Source organism: Pteropus alecto, unplaced genomic scaffold, assembly GCF_000325575.1.
Source record: "Pteropus alecto unplaced genomic scaffold, ASM32557v1 scaffold117, whole genome shotgun sequence".
NCBI classification, from domain to species: domain Eukaryota; kingdom Metazoa; phylum Chordata; class Mammalia; order Chiroptera; family Pteropodidae; genus Pteropus; species Pteropus alecto.
Window position 1 is genome coordinate 2,761,668 of NW_006440642.1, and position 22,434 is coordinate 2,784,101.

Genomic DNA, 22,434 nt, shown 5'->3' on the forward strand with positions numbered 1-22,434 from the left:
GTGTTTTCTGAGGAGAGGTGCTTGTAAACTCCAGATTCTACACTGTATGAGCTATAATTATACTCTCGCTGACTAGGGTTCAGAGGTACTGGTTTTTCTGAGAAACAGTCCCTGGTGAATTGACAATAGCTGAGGGAGTCTAGTTTCAGCCTGCTGTCATGAACTGGAAGCCACTGAGGTAACTGGTTTTCCGCTGTCTGTGAAATATTGCATGATGTTGAGTAGGTCTGGATTGCTTCAGATGGGAGTCTTTGATCGAACATTCTATACCCGGGTCTGGAATCAACCTCTTCTTTGTATCTACAGGTTTTCAAATAGTCCTCTCTCATCTGTCTGAAACAAGTTTTTGGTTCTAAGCCTCTGGCTTTCTGCACTTTGATGTAATCTTCAAGTTCATCTTGAAAAGAGTCATATGTCTTCTTTGAATGCTTCATTAGGTTGACAACATGGGATTCTCTGTAGAGAAGATATGAGAAAATTTTTACTCAATTATTTTATTCTGAGTACATCCTTTGTTCTTGAAGAGAGCTTTAAAAAAATAGAAGCTCAAACGAATTAAAATCTAATTCAGCATGAAGTTAAATATCATGACATTATATGCCATTATATGCTAAAAAGGAGCATCAGGACAGTCAAATACCTGTCAGACCACTCACAAGGAACTTTATCCTTCTCAGAAGTGGGATAAGATGGCAGAGTGTTGGCTGACATATAGAATTTTGCTGTAGGGCTAAAAACGTAAGGCACGTAGAGATATATGAATAAGGACTACACATCCATGATGGGTGACCTGATCTAAATGTTCATATATTTATTAAAGTTTTGATTTATCAGTTTCTTGTATATTATTTTCTAAGAGAAATAAAAGAACCACGAAGAAGTAATTTGATCTTTAAAATCTTCAGTTCAAACAAAATTAAATAAGCATACATACTCACCTGACTAGAGTACTGTAGGACTTAATAATAAAGGGATGTTTATAAAGTGTTTGGGAATGCTAGAAATTAGAAATTCAGCTATGAGATAAAATTCTTAGTATAGGGCATGAGGGAAGATGAGAGGACAGAGTTCTGTCTCTTTTGTATAGGACTTGGATTTCATTCCGCTACTTACGATTGGTGAAAAACGCATTCTAGAATGCCTGCTGGTTTGCTCTCTCTCTCTCTATTAAACTACTGGTGAGAGGGTTAAAGGAGGAAATGGAAGTGAAAGCTGAGAGAGTAGCTGGATTGATAGAGAGAAGTTTCAGAAGAAATTTAGAGTACATATACTAGTTTTTGTTTGCTTGTTTAATTTTTTTGAGATGAGCAGTACTATTCCTGATTCTTTTCCTTTACCTTGCCTAAAATCCTGCATAAGTACAAATACAGCAGAAAATATATGTACAATGAGATGATAACACCCTAGATATTTTGGTGATACATTTTATCTCCAAAAATTAGGAGGTAACATAACCCATGCAGAACTAAACATTTCTTCCTTTTAAAAGTAAAAAGAGCCTGACAGCATTCTAGAGTCACTAAGGATCAGCTATCTTACCTGAGAATTTGAGATTGAAAAGAAAGTCTACGTGAAGTCTAATTTGGAGTCAAAAAATTTAGCTACTATTCAAATTAAATAGTATAAAAATTCTGAATAGAATAAATAATGTAACAAATATTTTATTAAATATGGGCAAAAGATATGAACCGTCACTTTGGAAAAGAATACATGCAAATGGCCAACAGACACATAAAAAGATATCATTAGTCATCAAGTCAATGTCAGTTAGAACCATAATGAGATACCACCATGTACTCACTAGAATGCGAAGCAAGCACAGAATGACGGAAATAAAAAAGACAGACAATACCAGTGTTGGTAAGGATACAGAACAACTGGAATTCTTATATGTTGTAGGTGGGGATGTAAAATGGTACAACGACTTGGAAAACAGTTTGGCAATTTTTGAGGAAGTTAAATATACACCTACCACATGATCTGGTTATTCTACTCCTAGATATTTAGCCAAAAGAAAAAGAAATAAATACAAAGACTTATACATGAATATTTATAGCAGTTTGTTTGTAATAGCCCCAGAAAGGAAAACATCTATATGTTGATCAACAGGTGAATGGATAAATCAAAATAAATAGTGGTATGTCCCTACAATGGAATGTTATCAGTGATAAAAAATAAACTACTGATACACTCAACAAAATGGATGAACTTTGAAGAAATACTAAGTGAGAGAATCCAGTTCCAAAAGACCACAGATGGTGCAGAGATCAATAAAGAGGTAAATGGAACCTTACCCTTATCAGGCTGAGAACTTGGTGGAGAAATCTGATCATATTCAACCATTAACTGCTTCACTTTCCTAGCATAACTTTCCCCAAATAGTGAGATTCTGCAACAATTACGGAGCTAAAAAACATGATACAGAGATTACAATATTTATTTTTGTCCAATATTCCACTCCCAGTTATCTGAAACCAACCACAATCTTGTTATAAAAATTAAATTATTCAAAGTTTAGAATTATATCATCAACATGGATCACTTATCTGAAAATTTACAAAATCCATCTTCAATTTATCATTTTGCTTCCTGTAACTCTGAAAGTAAAGCTCACTTTTTGAGCATGCATTTTACCATGGAAAAAAATATATTTTCTTTATTTTAAAACAAAGTGACCCCCAATGTACACCAATAAATTTAAAGATGGCACTCATAATTTTTAATATATTTAGTCTGAACTAAGAGTTTAAGAACAGTTTTGCTTGCTTTCAAATCAAAGCATAAGCTTCAATAGAAATAATCCTGATTCAGAGGCCCTGTATTTTAGAACCTAGTTTAAAATGTGAAACCTCTGTGATTCAAACTATTTTAACTACTCCACATATGCCTTTTACAAAGGTATTATTTATAAAAAGTTCAATCTTTGTTCATTCAATGTGATATCTATGAACAAAATAAAGACAGGGTAAGGTAGATCATATTAAATATTTAAGGTAATATTTTTAATCTTCAACTAGATACCATTTCACATACCACCTCAAGTCTTAATTTCCTGCGTGCTTGGAAGACTATAGTACTAGTTTTTGCTCGTTAGAATTTTAGTATGAAAATATTCAGTAAGCCTCTAATATTAAATATGATAATATATTTTTACTTAGTCCAGAAAATACCATTCTAAAGAAGAAGTTACTGGGGTGCCAGTAGTAGTCTGAACTTTATAGAAATTGTCTGGGATACCAGTACTGAAAGGCTGGGCTGAGAAATCCAGCCTTGTAATTTTGTATTCTATAAAAGACAATCTCAAGAAATGCAGTCCATTTTAAGACAGTCACTGATTCTAGTTATACCACTAATGTCACCTGAGGATCCCATGGGAGAACCACAAACTTCCACAGTTGGTACAAACACGACCACAAGCAAGGTTCACTAAACAAGGCTCAGACAAGCCACTCAAAGCTTGTCATAGTCATATTCATAGATTAACTTCTAGAATTTTTGCTAAAAGTGTTTCTCACCACAATAAATAATGTCAAAATTACTACATTTACACTTTAGGTCTATACTACTATCTAAAGTTCCCAGCAGCTGAAATTTTATTTTATAGACCTTTACTAGTTTATAAATACAATACTAATCATGGAACATCAAAATACTTTCTATGCAGCCATTTAAATGAATGAGTTGGAACCACATGGACTGTCATAGAGATACATCCATGACACATTAAGAGGAAATAGCAAGATGCAGAACTATATCTACATATCTACCTACCTGCCTATTGATCTACTGATCTGAAATACAATTTTGGTATAAAAACACTCAACCTACAGAAGCAAAAATTAAATATATACATATGTATTTACTGTAAGGGAGGAGTTAAAGAAACTAGACTATACTCCGTTCATACCTGTTCCTGGAGAGCGGGGAATAGTGAAGAAGGCAGGTGACCTTTAGACCTCTGAGTAAAGAGCCTAATGATATTTGCTAGGTGGAAGGGAACTTATCTCTGAAATGTCTTTATCAAGATATCCCTGGCTAAGATTGAGAACTAATCTCCTGAAGACTATCCCATAAATTAAACAATTCTCGGGGATATAAAATGTAGATGATTCCTAATTTAAACACTCCCACTGTGTGTGGTGACCTTCACTTAGAAACCTCATCTATTATTCTGGGCCAGAGATGCATGACCAATGTAGGAAAACATGATCTGAGGAGCCAACTTTTATGTACTAGACATCTCTGCTTCATTAGAGTCTCTTGATTGCTTGTACCCTTGAAATAATTAGCATTTAGAAACTAGGTAATATTACTGATTCTTATAAGACTGACTTGATCATCTGTTCTTGTTAGCTCAATACTCATAGAAAAAAATCTGAAAAGATACATGCTAAACTTAATGGGGTTTGGGAAGTGGGGTTATAAAAGGTGTAGGGGAGAACATTTAATATTTTGCTCTCTGCACATGTCTGTATTTTTTTATTTTTGCAAAGAACATATATTACTTTATAATTAAAAGTTCCAAAAAAAATTAATTTAAAGGTTCTACAGGATATCTTCAAACTAAGCTTAATTGTTAGTACCAGAGTATAGATTAAGAGATTTACTTAAATATATTATGTTCAAGAACTATAAGAAACATTTTAGACAGAACTTGAATATTTTAAAATATTTCTCTATTATATATAGTATCTCTAAATTATTTTTGTTTTAAAGTATATAATGTAATTACGTTTGACTCTAAAGTCAGAAATTTAAAAAGGCCTTCAGAACTTCCCTTATTCAGAATACATACAACCTGACCATGCTGATGTGACGCTGATTTTTCTATTAAAGATCTTTAATAAGAACAGGTATATACTGTCTTTTGTGACAACCAAAATTTAGTATATAGATGGAAAGTTTACTGAAGAGTAGTCATTTAGAAGCTCAAGATACCCTAAAATAGAACAATGATTTCCCTCTCCATTCGACCCTTACTACCAGATTTCCTATTTCTAAAAGTCAATGTTCTAAACTATGTGGATGAAAAAAAAGGGGGGGTTATCTGAAAAGTAACCTCACAGGGTGGTCTGATCACAGATTCCTAATTGGGCAGGTCATTGTAGGCATGTAACTTTTAAGTAAAAGGTTTATCTTTGCCTTAAGCAAGGCTTGTCCACTGTTTCTGTGCATACAGGTTAACACACCTTTAAAATAACCACCCTCAAGAAAGAACATAATCTTTTTAACCAACCAGTAAACCAATCCCCGCTTTGCAACCACCCCCCACCACCTCCATGTAATCTTCCTTATGTTCTCTTCTTAATTTCAAATGCATAAAAAAAATTACAAAACTGTTATTTTCTGGAGCATTTGAGATCTTGCTCCCTGGCCTGTGTTGTCAGTTTGGCTCAAATAAACTCAAAAATTCTCTATTGGTTTGGACATTTCTTACATTGACAATTGACACTAAGTTACCTTTAACTCCTTCACCCACCAAGTTCTTACTTTAATTTTTAAATTTCCATTAAATAGTATCTTATTCCCAAGATTAAAATCTCATATTTCTCTCTATCAAGTTCTGACTTATGTCAATTCTAGCTTTATAATGTTTTTTCAAATCTATCCCTCTATTTTGCAATTCCCATAACACTACTTAGTTCAAGTTCTTCGTGCCTTTGGGCTTTATTTATTAAACTTTATCACTATTGAGTTTTGTCTTCAAGGTACCATGGTGGGTACTTTGGGACTGGAGAGGAAAAAAAGGAGATAAGTATTTATTGACTATTTTTATGCCAAACGAGAGATTATTCTTTCAGTCTTTTACCTCTGCAAGGTAACTAGAATTCCCCACATTTTTGAAGATTAAGACATCAGGATTCAAAGAAATTAAAATAACTTGCCCCATATGTTAATTGATTGAACTGGATCTTAAACCTTGGTTTGCCTGGACTCTTTCCATTATATATACATAGTTGTTCCACACACTGGGTATTATAAATAAGGGAACAAGACAATTCTTAATATCAAGGAATTTACAATTTTGTAAAAATGACATGCAAAGAACTATAATGCAGGACAAAAACGTGTTAAGTGCTATAAGACATAGAAAAGTACAATGTCTTTTTGCTTAGGTGTTTGGGAAAAGCTTTGTGGAGAATGAGTTTGGGCTGATCCTTAGGAAATGGGTAAAATTTAAAGAAAAAATGAGTGAAGAAGGGGTATTCTGGATGAGAGGACATTTGAAAAAACATATCTGCTTGAGAAATAACAAGATATGCATGAAGGTAGTGAAAGACAGTGCAATAAAGGTAGAATGGGGCCAGATCATAGTAGGTCTTATTTGGGCATTTGAGTTTAATTCTACAGTCAATAGGGGAACAAAAGAGACTCAAAATGGGGGTATTGGTAAAGAGGGTGTTGCAAGCAAAAGATTACTGGGCTGAACCAGAAACATGGTAGTGAGAACAGAAAAGAAGGGAAGAATTTAAGAGATATTCTATGGGTAGAATCAAAGGAATTTTTGATAGCTGGTGAGAGAGAAGGTACAAGAGTGGGGAAGCATAGATAACTAAGACTTTGATCCCAGGTAAAGTTATCTTTGTCAGAGAGAATAATGAAAAGAATAGAGTTATTGTTATTGCTGTTATTATTCCCTTCACCCACCAAGTTCTTAATCAATTTTTAAATCAATTATTGATTTTAAATTATTGATTTTGAAATAAACTTGATTTTGAAATAAATTAAGATTCTATCAATATCTTTCACATCTATCTTTTCTTTTCTTCTATTTCCCATCTTTATGTGTTCAATTCCTCTATGTGAAACTGGGTTTAAATGACTTGAAGGTGTTTCTATGTGCCTTGAAATTCCTTACAAATTAAGATTAGAAATTAACATAGTTGGGCACTTGAACTAATTGTATATGTACCAAACTTCCTGAACATGGTGGGCAACAGGAACTATTAAAGAAAAGAAAGAAGGCATGATAATAACTTCTAGATGTTGCAGAAATCCTTTCTCAGAAAATTTTGATGCTACTTCTATTTTTTTATTTTGTATATTTTCCATAGTGAATACTATTCACTTGTTTTATTACAAGATTGTAGCATTCTTTGAAGAACACAGACCATGATTATTGTGGAGTACAGTGAAATTATCATTTCCCCTGACCTGTATACTTTTCATTACCATTTTATTGAGCTTAGCTTTTTTAAGTAGGTGCCACATTATAAATTTCTACTGACTGCTGTAATTGCTAAAATCCTCTCCTATTTTGGCTATCTTCTCCCAACTGGTACTTAATGTAACTGATTACTTTTTCTAAATGCAGGACTTTATATTTCATCATGTCATGGGTTTAGGTCACCATTCCAATGTATGAGGATCTTTAAAATTCAAATCCGCTTTATCTTCTTATAGTTTGACATTTGCTACAGTTTCCACACATAGTTTTTATATGCATTCAATCTATGCCTTCACTCATGTCACTGGTGAAAACTTTGAGTAGGACAACAAGATGACACCTATGGCATTCTACAAATAATCCACCCTTTTTCTGCTTCTAGGATTGATCTTTTCATCAGCAATCTTTGGTTCTAATCAGAAAGATATTAAGAATTTGATAGACTCTGAGTTTATTTGAAAATTAAATTCAGTGTCTTTCTGAACACTAGATGCTTCCCCACTCTACTCCTTACTTCTCTTTTTCTTATGGATCTGATTACTCAAATCTATTTGCACTACATAGAAGTCTTACTTTTCATTGATATTTGAAAGATACATGAGATGTCCTTCTAAACTATAACCATTCTTTATATAGCAATGGTTCTCAATTTCAATCATTTTGACCAAAGTATTCCATAGGCAGACTTCACTTGTCTTATTGCCAAGAGGTCTGGTGGGTATACAGCCTAAAGAGACTAATCACCAAAAAAATGTATTTCAAGTTTCATGGTTAACCTTAAAAACTCACGATCTTCTTCAACTGTAGTCTTAAGACAATTATTTTAAATAAAAAGTCTTTAATTAATTTTTAAATAAAACATGCCATTTAAATTTCAAGTATGTTTTGGTACACTGCTGAATACCTCGAAAACCTCATGGAAATATGAATATCTTCACTGTGAGAAACATTCCTCTGATCTACCAGATTTTCATAAAAGAAAATGAGACATGGCATCCTTTGTGCTTTCACTAAATCCACATTGCTTTTTAATGTTCATTAAAACTTATCCAGCATTGCTCTTATCATGTATGTAGCAGATACTGTTTAAGCACTTATAAAAAGCAACTAATTTTATCCTCCTAAGAACCCTATAGGCTAAGTATTATTATGAGCCACATTTTATAGAAGAAAAAACTGAGGAAGAGAAAAGTTAAGATAGTAAATGACAGAAGCGGTCTAGCTTCAGAGTCTGTTCTTAACTGTTATGCTTGGTTACCTATATAACTGACCTAAAACTTCTCAGTCCACACATTCTGAAATCTACTTCTCTCTTTTGAAAATAAAAACATTTTCTAATCTCTAGGCTTTACACATTCCTCTATTAAAAAAATGGAAGACCAGCCATAATGGGAGAAAACATTCCCATTTCATATATCAGACAAAGGATTTATATCTAAACTATATAAAGAACTCTTATGACAAATTCAATTCAAAATGAGTAAAAGATTTAAATGGACACTTCAGAAAATTTTACGTATACGTGTATATGTATGTGTATGTATGTGTGTGTGTGTATATGTGTACACACGCACACACAGCCAAGTTGAGATACCACTACACCATCATTAGAATGACTAAAATTAAAAGGACTGAAAATACCAAGTGTTGTTAAAGATGTCAAACTAGAACTCCTCTACATGACTAATTAGAATTTAAAATGGTACAACTTTAAAAAAGTTTGACAATTTCTTTAAAAGTTAAATATCTACCACATGGCCCAGTTATTTCATTTGTATAAAAACATATGTCCGTGCAAAGACCAGTACATGAATGTCCTTGGCACGTTTATTTGTAATAGCCCCAAACAGAAACAACCCTAATGTCTATCAACTGGTGAATAAACAAAATGTGGTACCCATACAATAGAATTATTCAGAATAAAAAGGAATAAAATAGCAATGCATACAACATGCATGAATCCCAAAATCACTGTGCTGAGTGAAAGACACAAGAGTATATAATGTGTGATTCTACTTATAAACAGTTCTAGAAATGCAAAGTGATAGAAACAAATTAGTGGTTGGTGGGGATGGGGTGGAGGGAGGAATGAATTTTAAGGAGGCATGATAAGACTTTTTGGGTTGATGGAAATATTTGGCATTTTGTTTACGATGGTTTCATGGTAGTATCACCTGTCAAAAACAAATTGTACACTTTAAATATGTCCAGTTTATTGTAAAGTATACCTTGGCAAAATGTACTAAAGGAGCTTAAAGATCTATAATGGATGTTTTGGAAAAAGAAATAATTCCACCTTGATTTTTTAAAGCGGATTTTTAAATGTTAGCTTTGTTTCTTGAAAGGTTATCCACCTAGCCAAGTCACTTATGCCAAGCTATTGCCTGCCATATGTCATTGCTCCTAGGAGCCAGACATAGGGACTCTATAGAGTCAGTTCTGGTATTTATTAGCTGTGTAGGCTTGGTCAAGTTTTTCAACCTCTCTGTGCCTTAGGTTCTTCATCTCTAAAATAGGTATGTAAAAAATACCTCAAAGAGTTGTTGTGAAAAGTGCTTAGAAGAGTGTATGGCACATAGTAAGAGTCATAAGAGTTCTTTATATCATTTAAATATAAATCTACATGAGTGAACTGGTTTAGTGTTATTTAGGAGTTCATCTATTTAACTGACAGTGAAATGTTTTCCTAACTAATTACTTTAGTAACTACAGAAAGCCAAATAAAGGTAAACACGACAGGAGTGCCAGAAAGGATTATCTAATTCTTTGTATTTCGAGATAACTCACATTTTAGAGGGACTTTTTAAAATGAAAGCTGAAAGCTGGACTTGATCCTTGCTGTCTTTTCTGATTGCTTTGATTTTGAACCAACTCTGAGGATTTCAGTTTATGTCCTGTTTTAATGTGTGCTAGATATACTTTAATAAGAAGAGTATGGACTATCAAACAGAAACGAAGAGGGATTCTAGGTATTTTATTAATTATTTATAGGCTAGCATTAGGTACCAAGCAAGAAATAGTTTTTCTTGACTGAAACTCATCTGGAATACTTTTTAGATATACCTTTTAAGATTTTGGGTGAAAAAAATGTAGTAAAATTCTGAAAACTTGATGTTCCTATTTGAACTGCACCTATACCACAAGCCTAGTTATAGATGAACACCCACAAGGCCATTTACTTGCTCACTGACTTACAGGAATGACATCATAGTAGAAAGAGAAAGAATACGGAATCTTTTATTTTGGAGAAATGAAACTATTCAGGTTGTTATTCAATAGCTGTGCAAAGCTTGGCCTTTTTTACTTCAGTAAATATATGAAAGTTAAAAACACTGCACATAAACTACTGTGTTAAATATGAAACACATGAATAATATGAATTACTTATAATTCAAAACTATCTAAAAAGAGCTTCATATCTTAATAAAATACTAAGAACCACTCTACTTTTCCTAATTCTAGACCTGTCAGAGAATTTGTTCCAATCCAACAACCCATTTAGAAATCTCAAAACCTGAACCTTTGCGTTGTATGAACTGTTTTTTTAAAATTTATTTTAATTAGTTTCAAGTATACAGTACATTGGTTAGACATTTATATAGTTTGTAAAATGATCCCCCCAATTGCTCCCTCCCTCTCTTGACCCTGCACCTAGCCAACGTATTCATGCTAACTGCATTCTGTGCCGTGCTCCCATTCCATGACCATCTATCAATTTCTGATTTGTACTTCTTTAACCCTTCACCCCATTCTTCCAGCTCCCAAACCCCCTTCCCCTCTGTCATCAAATTGTCCACCATATTTGTGAGTCTATTTTTGATTAGTTTGTTTTGTTCCTTAGATTCCATATATTTCAATAAGTATCAGATTTGATGAATAAATCTACTGAATTTGAGTGAAAAATTTAATAAAAATTTTCAAGCCCCATAGCACATTATGTGTTGTGACATGGCATTTGAATATAATACAGCATAAAGCTTTTTTATGTTTATTTTTAAAAATGTTTTAAATTTTAAAAAAATGTTTATTAGAAAATGTTTATTGATTAAATATCTTTAATTTTTAAAGAAAAAAATTTTGAGCAAAATTAGGATGTTAATTTGGTCAGTATTAGGTATAACTAGCTCAATTCTTCCTCGTTAATCAAATAATTGACATGGTCTTATATTTTTAAATCTAATTCACTAAGCAGCATTAGAAAATGTTTTACAGCTTTTCATTACTGGTATCTTTTTTACTCTCAGCAATGTAATGTAGCATTCTCTGTATTTTGTTAAAGCTACAAAAAGTATTCTATGTTTTCTGATGCAATATTAATAGTATTTTTAAAAATGTCAATTTCTAATTACTTGTTGCTAACATTTAGAAATGCTATTTTGTATATTGACCTTGTATTTTGTGCCTTTGCTAAATTCACTTATTATTCTAGTAGCCTTTTCCTAGATTCTTTGAGGTTTTATATACAGATGATCTTATCATCTACAAATAGAGTGTTATTTTTTCTTCCCTAATCTGTTTTTCTTTTTCTTGCCTGACTGTATGGCAAGGACCTCCAGTACAATGCTGAACAGAAGTAGTAAGAATGTACATCCTTCCCTTGTTCCTGCTCTTGAGTTTTACAATCTTATAATACCATAATAATCTCAGGAAAGACTAAGCAGAGCAGGGCACTAATTTTAGGACTAGATAGCTGATTCTGTTATCTTTGCCAAAACATGTTCTTTTATTCCTTTTTACTTGAAGGTCAAATGCCATTTAAAGAGTTTTTAGAGATCTTCTTAATTGTGTTAGAAACGAAGCCCAATACCTGTCAGCATCATGAATACTCTTAGCTATATTAGTTATTAAGCTTGCCTTTTCAGGAAGTGAGATAAGCATCTGACCTATGAGTTTCCCAAGCTCTAGCTATTTCATACTAATACAATAATCACAAAAATAACTAAAGGCTTACTATGGCATATTTCCAATGCCAAAATACAAAGGATTTAACAAAATCATTAATCAGGAGTACTTGCTACACCTTTAATATAAAATTTATGTTTTTCACTGTCTTTGAACATCAATATTGCTAAGTATTCTATGGCTAGCTAGCTCAAGAATCATGCTTGTTAAATTGATTTTACTTGAATCCAAGGCAGATATCTTGCATAGAATGCCATCCGATGCATGGTACTCCTTTCAAAGGGTAGTAAATGTGAATGGGACTCTAAGAAGGGGGAGTAAATGTGAATGGGTCTCTAAGAAAGGGTAGTAAATGTGAATGGGTCTCTAAGTATCTCTTTTTAAAAAAATAAGATACTAGTTAAATAACAAGCAACATTTTTTTTTTCTCTTCTTATGTACTTTAAAAATTAAATTTATTGGGGTAACATTGGTTAATAAAATTATATAGGTTTCAAGTGTACAATTCAATAATACATCATCTGTATATTGTTCACCACTTTATGTACTCTTAATTGGCAATTATTTAAGACATAAATATCTAAACTAAAAATATACTGAGTCTTACTAGTGTTTTAAATAGTATATCGAATATTTACCATTTAAGTAGCTGTTAACTGAACAGTTACTGAAGGATACTTACCTGAAATAAAGTTATAAGAGGTAATTTTTTAGGTACTAAATTATATTGTTTTTCAAATCCTAGTGAACAGTCTTAATCTTAACAGAGATTTCATTACTCTGTCATCCTGTGGCCATTACAGATCAAAGTTTCATGTGTTATGAACTGCCATTCTAGTACACAGTCAAGCTGTGAAATGATTATCAATATGGAACTGTAGATCAGTTGTAAAGTTGTAAAGCTGTCAAGGACCTGAGTTTAGTTAGTGCAGAGTTCCTCAACCTTAACACTACTGATGTTTTGGGTAGGGGACTACTTCGTTGTGTGTGTTGGGGCAGGGGAGGGGGCTGCCCTGTGCATATTAGGATGTTTGCAGCATTTCTGGCCTATACCAGACAGATGCCAGTAACGCCTGCTTTCTCCATGCCGTTCCTTGCCCAGTGGTTAAAACCAAAAATGTATCTAGACATTGCCAAATGTATTCTGGGTGGGGTCAAGGGGCAAATTTACCCCTGGTTGAAAACCATGCAATTGGGCTAATCCAATTTTTCCTCCCCACAGATGACAAAACTCAAAGAAGAAATGTTTTGGACTTTGAAAGGTTGAAAGAAAAGTGTGGGACTTACTCGAGGTCATACATTGGAGAAACTAGCACTAGATCCTATTTCTAGTCAAGACTCCTATTCTAGAATTCTCATTATACTACTCAGACATGGTATAGAAAGGTTATTGCTAGTATTGCGTGAACTGACATTGTTAAGTCTTTAGTGATTTTGTACATATTCAGTCATCACAAAAAAATACAAAAAGAAAATGCCAAGTCAGGCAAAAAACTGTTTTCCATGAGAAACTGTTTCTAAATCTTCCTATGATCTGGCTATGGGAACCAAACTAAATTGTGGACTTGCCACCTATAAACTGCTCAGTCTTACTTGGTGAGAGGCAGGATGTTTGGTATGAAAACAAAAAGCCTAGACTTTATTTTTCTATCAGAACAATGATATTAGCCCAGGCTGATTGAAGACACTAAGTCTAGTCTTACAAATTGCCCTAAGATACTTAATGGAACATCATTTGGTTGTAATGAATTTCTGATTTCCATTTTTAGTGAATGAAATTTACATTTCACACACACACAAACACAAAATCGTGGAAGGTGAAAACGAAATTATTTTATGAGGTAATATTTATTAGTGTCCCTCCAGGAGAAAGAAATTTTAATTATTCTACAATATTTAGGCATCCATCTTTCACTCTGGAGACAAAATGCAACTTAAGGCAATACAGCAAATGCTAAGGATTAATTATTAAATATGGCTAAATGTTTTACTGAAATAATGTGCCGTGGGATCAAGCTCCATCTAAAAACATTTCCACTGCCTTACAGCCTTATCTCACTTTGGAATAAGCATGCTGTTTGCAGGTAGTCTTGTAACTTAAACATCTCTTAAGACTGAGATGATCAAGAAATAGCTTTTCATTTTAAGGGAAATGTGTTGGTGAGAACTTTAAATACATTTTTGGCAAGATCACTCCTTCTAAACCCCTGAACAAATAGACTTGACCAAATTCTAATCATGGCCTCTAGGAGCCTAAGGAGGATTCCACCCACCCCTCTTTGAGCTCTGTTAGGAAAAGCTCAGGGTTATCAAAAGAAATTTACTGTTTGTTTCAGCCAACACCTGATGACAGGCTCCTGATCTCTCTCTTTTTAAGAATACTTAACTAAAAACGGCTTTCAATTGTAAATCTTTCCTCTGACCCTTGAAGACGAATGTGTATCTCCTACAACTCAGAGGTGTCTTGAGGACCTGAGTCATTTCTTTGAAATGCAATCATCAGGAAGGATGGGCCTCAGCCTCCTAGTCACTGTGGCAGGGCGGAATCCTAATTTTCCTAAACACCCGCAAGTAGACTCCACTAACTAACTGCATTCGCACTGACCAACCCTTTGTAATCTTTCACTTCTCTGCCTGTACTGAACCCCACGTCTCTTTCATTCCTCATTTTCCCGTTAGAACGCCCAGTCACCTCTGAGCAAACTGAATGGAGCTCAGCTCTTTGGCTTGCTGTCAGTAGTTACTGAATAAAATGTTTTCCCGGCTCTAATGTCCGGCTGTTATTTTGACTTCGGTAGATACATATTAAAAGTCATACCAGTATCAAGGTAGGCCTGTAAATCTTAGAAGCTTGTTTTGCAGGGTGTTATCCTCGAAAAGCGAAGGAAAACTCTCGAAAGTGATCTCTCAAAAACCTCGCCCCCTCTTTCCTTCCCCCAGGGTCCCTGCAACTTTATTCTCTCATGCTACTTCCTACTCTACCTAAATTCCTAACTCTATTTCTCCTTGATTATCCTATCTACTTTCCAGGATATCAAATTTCACCCAGCGGAGGTTTGTGCCCTTCCACTTCTCGAGCCTTTTATCGCCATCTCTGTGCCCAGTCTTCGGGTTTCCTCACCAATGCTCCTTCCTGTTCCCTGACATCTACCTGGCCGCCTCTCTTTCCCAATCACATCTCCACACTCCACTTGGGGCCCTGGCGCCCCTGTCCGCGGGCGGCAGGGGGCGAAGGGAACGAGGGACTCGGGCCCCAACCGAGTCGGCCATTTCGTACATTCGGGGCGCGCCCAGCTGGGCCTCGGCGCTGAGGGGCTGAAGACGGGGCTGCCCCCGCCGCCGGGGCGGGAACTCACCTTCTCTGAGGCAGGGGCGGGCGTCTACAACTACTGTCCCCCACCCCGCCGAGGCCGCCGGCCGGCGGACAGGCCGAGGTGGAGGTGGCGGAGAGGCAGAGACAACCGCTGCCGCCAACACCGCCTCCGCCGCCGAGCAGGCGGGGTGTTGTGGGGGAGGAGGCGGAGACCGAGAGTCCAGAAGGGAAGTTACCACCACCACCCGAGGTTGACGGGACAGCGCCGGCGCCATGGCGGCGAGGCGCGCTACTGCGCCTGCGCTGGTCTTCCGTCGCGTAAAGCCCGGTGGGCCCCGCCTTCCTGTTGCGCCGCCGGATTCGCCCGCCTTTCGCGGGCCCTGCTCTAAGCCGGAGAATTAGATAAAAAGAAAAAAAAATTATCTCCATGTCTTCCATACAATGTGATTAAATTTAAAAAAATAAGTAAGTTATACATGAGTATGTATTTTGTCTTGGATGTTTGTCAGAGAAACTAAATGAAAACCAAAAAAAAAAAAAAAAAAAAAAAAGGCTGGAATTCTTGGCTTCTACCTCCAGAGGATCTGAAAATACACAGTACTTTCTTAGAAAAAAATGCTTTCTCTTCCTTTCCTTTGCTAGGGCTTTTAGTGCACAGGGTAGGTTAAGCGAAATCCTTGGTCATGATATGCTATTGTAGTGACCTCACCTTTAGAAACAATAGGTTAAGGATAAGACATGGTACGTGCTAACCGCCATGTCTCACTTCTAGTTAGTTATCTGCTAAAAATTTATTAACTAAAGGGATTTACTGGCCGGATCACTGCCTATAGGTACAAAATATTTTAACAATGACGCATTCTGCTTCTGTACCCCTGCTTGCTTACCCACCTCTTAGTTATCAGTTAATGAATGGAGGAGATATAGTCTTTTGTGTAAAGATTAATGATGTGGGGGATGGGATCGAGGGCTTAAAACCTTTGTGCCCCTGCATCTCGGGGCTGCTCCTTTGCAAGGACAGCCGCCGGCTAATAAACTGTCTCTTGGATTAAGAGCACTCGAGTTGGGCCTGGTTATTTCATTCACAACAACTGCGAGACTTACACTTTGTATATACGTGGGAGCACGCACTATATTTTGGTTGAAATTTTAGGTAAGATAGCTATGAGGTCATCTGTTGCTTTGATTTTGATCTTACTCTTGGGTTTTTGTTTTTTGATAAGATTGTTTGAGTTGGGCTGTGTTTCATTTGAATGCTTCATAAGAAAACTTTTTCTCTGATGGGCTTTAAAAATTACATTACTCAGTTTTAAAAACGACTTTATTCAGTTTTATATTTAAACATTCGGTTTTTGAAATTACTACTATCTACATTCAGTTTTTACATAGAATCAACTTTCAGGTATATGAGATTCATTAATAAATAATTATATGTGTTTATATAAACATAGGAAATTAGCCATTGTCCTTTTTAGAGTTATGGTTGATTAGTTGGCCATAAGAAGTAACAGAGGTGGCAAAGTTTATGCCAGAAAAAATTAATAAGAGTGAACTTTCAGAAAATTGCTTTTATGTAAATGTATTAGGATAGGCTTAGTGTTAGAAAACAAAGTTTTCAGAAGATATATATCATGGCTTGCACACAATAAAAATGAATGTCTCGTTCATGTGACTGTACTTAGCAGGTAAACAGGCCACACAGTTATTAGGGACCCAGGCTGATGGAGCATCTGCCAAGACCAACTTTGAGGCTCTAAAGACTGCCTTTAGGGTTGACTCTACCTAGTGAGGTGTAAGAGAAGAGCGGCTGGAAGAGCATGCTTGGGTGATTGTATCCATGAGCTGGGCCTCAAAGTGGTGACATCCACTTTCATTCAGAGGTGATGCTGGCTCCAGCACTAGCATAGCTGGCGCATGCTCTGGCCCCGGAGTGGGCCCTTCCTCTGGCTTTGGAGGGTTCTGGAGCTCTGGAGGTGGTACTGGAACAGGAGAGAGACACAGGTTTCACACACATGCATGACTTTTCCGTGCCTTTCCAAAGACAGAAAAGATACCACTGCCTGTGAGGGAGCTCCAGCCCAGGAATCCTCTCTCCCCAGATCATCTTCCCAGGTTGCTGTCCCCTCACCTTCCAGCTGTGCCTCAGGAAGCTCCAGATGTTCCAGCTTGATCCAAGGAAGGAGGACATGGTCCATCAGTTGTGAGGCAGGGGAGTTAACTTGCACAAAGCCCTGCTTCAGCTTGAACCAGAGGAAAAATAGGAGCTGGCCCAAATTCTGCACCTGGTCCGGCCAGATTCCCACCATAGAAGCAATGGCCCTGGGAGGAGGTGGATGGACAGCAGAGTCAGAGTCCTGGTCTTTCCTTCCACACTGCCCTCCCATGGCACCCTTATTTGGTAATGGGCCTCTCTGCCGACCCGTGCCGGTCCAGGGGACAAGCCCCATCCTCCCCCAATCTCTGTGTGGTTGTCCTGGCTGGAACGGGCCTGGTGATTCAGGATGTTCAACATAGAGTCTGTGTGAGTCTCTCCTTCCCACTGTCATTTATCCCCAAAGTCCTGAATACTGCCCACCCTGGGCCTCTGGACTGAGGAATGAGACAGACTTGTGAGCACGCTACTTACCATATCTTCTGTTCTGAGCCTGGTGATGGTGATCGGGAGAGATGGAGGTGGAGGGGCAGGCAGAGCAGGATGAGACTGGTGGGGATGGGACTCTAGGGGAGAACTCAGCCTAGCCCCTCTCTTGCCTAAGTCCCCATTAGCAGTTCTCTTTGACTTTTGTCCTCCTGCAGTGAAAGCCACCAGACCTCAGCCCTCTCTTGGGAATCAGAATATATGTAAGATCAGGTTCTGGCAGGCCATCCCTCTACTCACAGCCTTCATTTGGTAGACATAGGAGGCGGTAGTCCCAAAGACCACTCACTTTTTCACTTGGTCCTGTGGTGTGTCACTCTGGTCAATATATGGGGACATGACTCCAGATGTAGAGACCTTGATGGCATCGGATCTGATGGATGGTAGACAGGACCTGTGAATGATGTCTAGTGTGACTGTCTGACTCACTGACTAGAACTCAAGCCCAGTGATGGTGCCCGCTTCATTCATTGAGTTATGCTAAGAGTCTCCAAAAGTGCCTTGTAATAGGTGCTTCATACATATTGTAGAATAAATGATCTCTAACTGGAATCACCCCAGACATCTGAGTGGGCCTGAGGCCCCCTGCTGTCCCCAGAGATCTCTCATCAGACTACACCAAGGACTGGCTAGGTAGAATCTCAAATCCCTTGCTAGGTTGTTTTCCATGTGCTTTTCCAAACTCAGAAATGACACAGAACACAGATGGGTGAAGGCGACATTTCATAGGGGAGAAAGAAATCATTTCCATCCAGGTAGACCTGGGCACCAGGTAAGCACCTGCTATAGCTTGCCCGTACGGTAGTCCCTACAAGACCCCTATGAGGTTTCTCCTCTACCACTACACTTTTCAGGGAACAAACTGAGTCAGTGATGCAGTGACATTTTCAAGATACTCAATTAGTAGTGGGCAGAGACACCACTGTGCTGAAGACATAGTGGGCGCTCACCTAGTAAACAGTTGGTCCAGGACCTGTTGGGCTATGGAGAAGGCCGGGTGGATGAACATGAAGGTGGAGATGTGGGAGATGTTTCCACCCAAGACAGCTGGTACCACGGACTCCACCACCTTCTTCAGTGTGCCTTCCTGGAGGGCCCGCATCCCCCAGGCCTCGTTTAGGTTAAGAGTTAACTCATCTTCACACTGGGTAGAATGAGGAGGATATCCAGTCAGTGACATCACCATAAATCTCAAAAAGGACTGAGGTCTGGAGCTCAACCAGAAACTCCCAGTCCCTCAGGGACATGTACGAGAGGAGGGACAGGAATGCCCACACTGAACAAGGTCCCAGGTTTTTAGAGTACCATTTATGGTTGTTGGTGGTGGTGGGGGGGTATGTTTATACAATTATTACCTTCTGGGCATTTTTGTAGCTGAGGAATAACAGACCTCCTAGTATTAGTGCCCTGTATTAAGAGCACTGTCCCAGCGAGTCCTCAAGAAACATCCCTGTCATAGAGATGAGCACACAGAGGCTTGAGGATGTCAAATGGTTGCACAAAGTCATCCAGGTCAGATGTGAGAACTGTCCAAAGCTAGAGCTGCATGACATTTCCTCTTAGCTACCTGAGACTTATCTGCTCCCGACGTGGAGTGAGAGTGTCCGGGGACCATGTCCCCCCTCAATTTGGAAACACTGTGCAGGATAGACACAGCCTATGAAAATCAATGTTTTCAAGAGACTGATCTCTTTTCTTTTCTCAGATTCCGCAAAGGGGACAATGCCCAGAGATTCCAGACTGGAGAAAGCCAATCACCAGGCAGAAATCTGAGGAGAGGATGAGGGAAGAAGCAAATCCACATGGCTGGTGAAAAGCTGACAGGTAACTCAAAGTACCCACGAGGCAATTGAATTGCAAATTTTCACTGGACAACCTGACAACAGACTGATAAACAATTTTTTAAATGAGAAATCCCTGGGTCAGGCTGGATGCAAGGATGCAGCTGTTAAGTTAAAGTGACATTGCCACAGTGGGAGATGCTCACTAGATTCAATTTGGAATCTGGTTACAGCTGTTCAAAATTTAAAGATGCATGTCCTTCTACTAGCAGTCCCATTACTGGGCATCTATCTCCGTGGTATAAGTAGACATTGTGGGCTGAATTGTATCACTCAAATAACATGACTTTGTGAACCCTAAAACTTGAGAACCTGCCGTAAGGTTAATTGAGTTCATTGGAGTGGGTCCTAATCCAATATGACTGGAGTCCTTAGGAGAATAGGACACATGGAAGCACAAAGGAAAGTCCATGTGACACAGAGATAGAAGATGGACATCTACAAGCTGAGGAGAGAGAATATTCACGAGAAACCTACCCTGTTAATACCCTCATTTCTCTACCTTCTAGTCTCCGGGATTGTGAGAAAATAAATGTCTTCTGTTTGCACCACCCAACATAGTCCTATGTTATGGCAGCCCAAGCAAACTAATAAAGTCCATTAGGACACACTTAAGTGTTCTCAGCAGCACTGCTGAGATGGCAACTGAATTGAATTACGCCCTGGTCCAACAGAACTGAAAGGCGCTTGCTGTGGCAGAGTGCCTCCCTTATGAAATATTCTGAACACAAGAGAAGCCACAATTCCTCAACTCACAGGTCCACATATTCTGTGTGATGGTAAGTAGCAGAGAAATGTATAGAATGACTTAATCGCATCCTCCCCCTTCTATGTACAAACCATGGTCATAAGTGGATGATGTAAGGCTTGGGGGAGGTCTGCAAGGACAGTGAAGCTGACTACTCCACAGGAGACCTGGGGCAGGGAGTGAAAACCACATAACAGCCAAATGCAAAAGTGCTCATGTCTACTGTGAAGTGAAACAACACATATTCTTGTCTCTGATATCCCTATAAATATGTGAGGAGTGTTTTTCTCCCCTTCATGGAGCTGGTGGGAGAAGGGGAGATTCAGATTCCCTTGTGCACAAGAGTATGAGACGTTCTAGTGGGAAAGCCCCAGGAGGGGCCCAAGGGAGTCCCCCAATTTGAGTCTGGGATCTGGGTCCTCCTTGGTCATCTTAGAGTCCTGGGTGTGGAGACCCCTCTGGGTCAGGTCTCACCTCAGTCCAGGCCTGGATAGTGTCAGGGGCCTGGTGCACCTGCACCTTGACGCAGTAGATGGAGTAGTGGGACTCGTGGACCAGCTCTTCGACGATATCCTGTGCAAAGCTCTACAAAGATGGAGCCCGGTGCCGGGCCAGGGGCATCAGGAAACATCCACCCAACCCTTGCTCCCATGTTATGGCAGCCCTAGCAAACAAATGCAGTCTATCAGGACACACTAAAGAGCTACCTGCAGCACAGTTGAGATGGCAGCGGACTTGGATCCTGTCAAGGCCCAATAGCACTGAAAGGCTGACTCACTGAGGAAAATGACCTTTATGGGATATTATAGGCATGAATAAGGCCATAATGCCTCATCTGGCTGGCCTACAAAGGTTTACTGTGCTCTATGAGATGACACATTGCAGAGAAACGTATGCAATAACTTAATCCCTTTCCATTTTTTGTACAAACCATCAAATCAAGTGTGACGATGTATAAGGCTTGGAAGAGGTCTACAAGGACAATAGAGCTGACTGCTCCACGGGAGACCTGGGAAAGGTAATTATAATCATCCAAACTTGCCAAGTACAAAGACAGTATAAGTGCTTGTTTCTATATTCCAGTGAATATGAAGAGTTTATTTCCACTTCACCATGAAGCTGGTGGGGGAGAGTAAAGGTCCAGATTCCTTTGGCAGTGGGCCTGTGGAATGCTCCTATGGAGAAGCCCTGGAAGGGCCCCAGGGGAGTCACCAAACTGAAGTCTGGGTTCTGGCCCCACCCCACCTATCTCGAGGTCCCGTATGGAGACTCGTGTGGGCCATCTCTCACCTCAGTGCGGCGCTGGATTTCCCGCCATACCCGCGCCTCGTACCGGGCGATGGCGTTGGCGAAGTCATCATCCAGCTCCTCTCCTCCTCTATGTGGGGTACGGATGGAGCTCTATAGAGAGAGAGCCCGGTACCGGGCAGGGAGGCATCAGGGGTCTGCCTGGGATTGTCACTGGAGGAGACGAGACCCACTAACTCTGCTTCACAGATCATGCCCAGAGGGGCATCTACAAAGACCTCCAGCCAGGGAAGTAACAAGATGACACCCTGGGGGCTGAGGGTTAACAAGTGAATGAAGGAGCTTGGTCCCCAGCACTCCCCTTCCCAGCCTTCCAGCCATGACCTAGGGTATGAACTTGACAGTTCTGCCAGGCTTTTGACAACTAACAACCTGCATCAACACATGGCGTGCAGCCCTCATCCCAAGCTTCCCCTTGCCACCCCCAACACACACACACACACACACACACACACACACACACACAATGAGGGATCAGGTGTGTGGGGTTGTGCGCGCGGGTTCACAGTTGAGGCG

The 22,434-nt window shown here is 38.6% G+C and overlaps 2 protein-coding genes across 4 annotated transcripts in view; both read right to left on the minus strand.

Annotated features, from left to right (window-relative positions):
• KRCC1 (lysine rich coiled-coil 1) overlaps positions 1-15,689 on the minus strand; it is a 16,569-nt gene extending 880 nt beyond the window's left edge. Inside the window, 2 exon segments of the mRNA XM_006917723.2 lie at positions 1-456; positions 15,427-15,689. Coding sequence (XP_006917785.1) covers positions 1-434 — 434 coding nt within the window. The 5' untranslated portion in view covers positions 435-456; positions 15,427-15,689.
• Positions 15,690-16,865: 1,176 nt separating this feature from the next.
• Positions 16,866-21,894, minus strand: LOC112484528 (ral guanine nucleotide dissociation stimulator-like). 3 transcript variants are annotated; one of them, XM_025050870.1, is made up of 5 exons: positions 21,085-21,894; positions 18,972-19,165; positions 18,311-18,415; positions 17,512-17,702; positions 16,866-17,362 (listed from the first exon to the last, which is right to left on the minus strand). In XM_025050870.1, exons 2-5 carry the CDS (start codon positions 19,121-19,123, stop codon positions 17,166-17,168), a joined length of 645 nt encoding a protein of 214 aa, XP_024906638.1. In that variant the 5' UTR covers positions 19,124-19,165; positions 21,085-21,894; the 3' UTR covers positions 16,866-17,165. The 3 variants fall into 3 exon arrangements, with proteins under 3 accessions (XP_024906638.1, XP_024906637.1, XP_024906636.1); XM_025050869.1 differs by having other exon boundaries at positions 16,866-17,702; positions 18,311-18,394; XM_025050868.1 differs by having other exon boundaries at positions 16,866-17,702.
• Between the last annotated feature and the right edge of the window lie 540 nt (positions 21,895-22,434).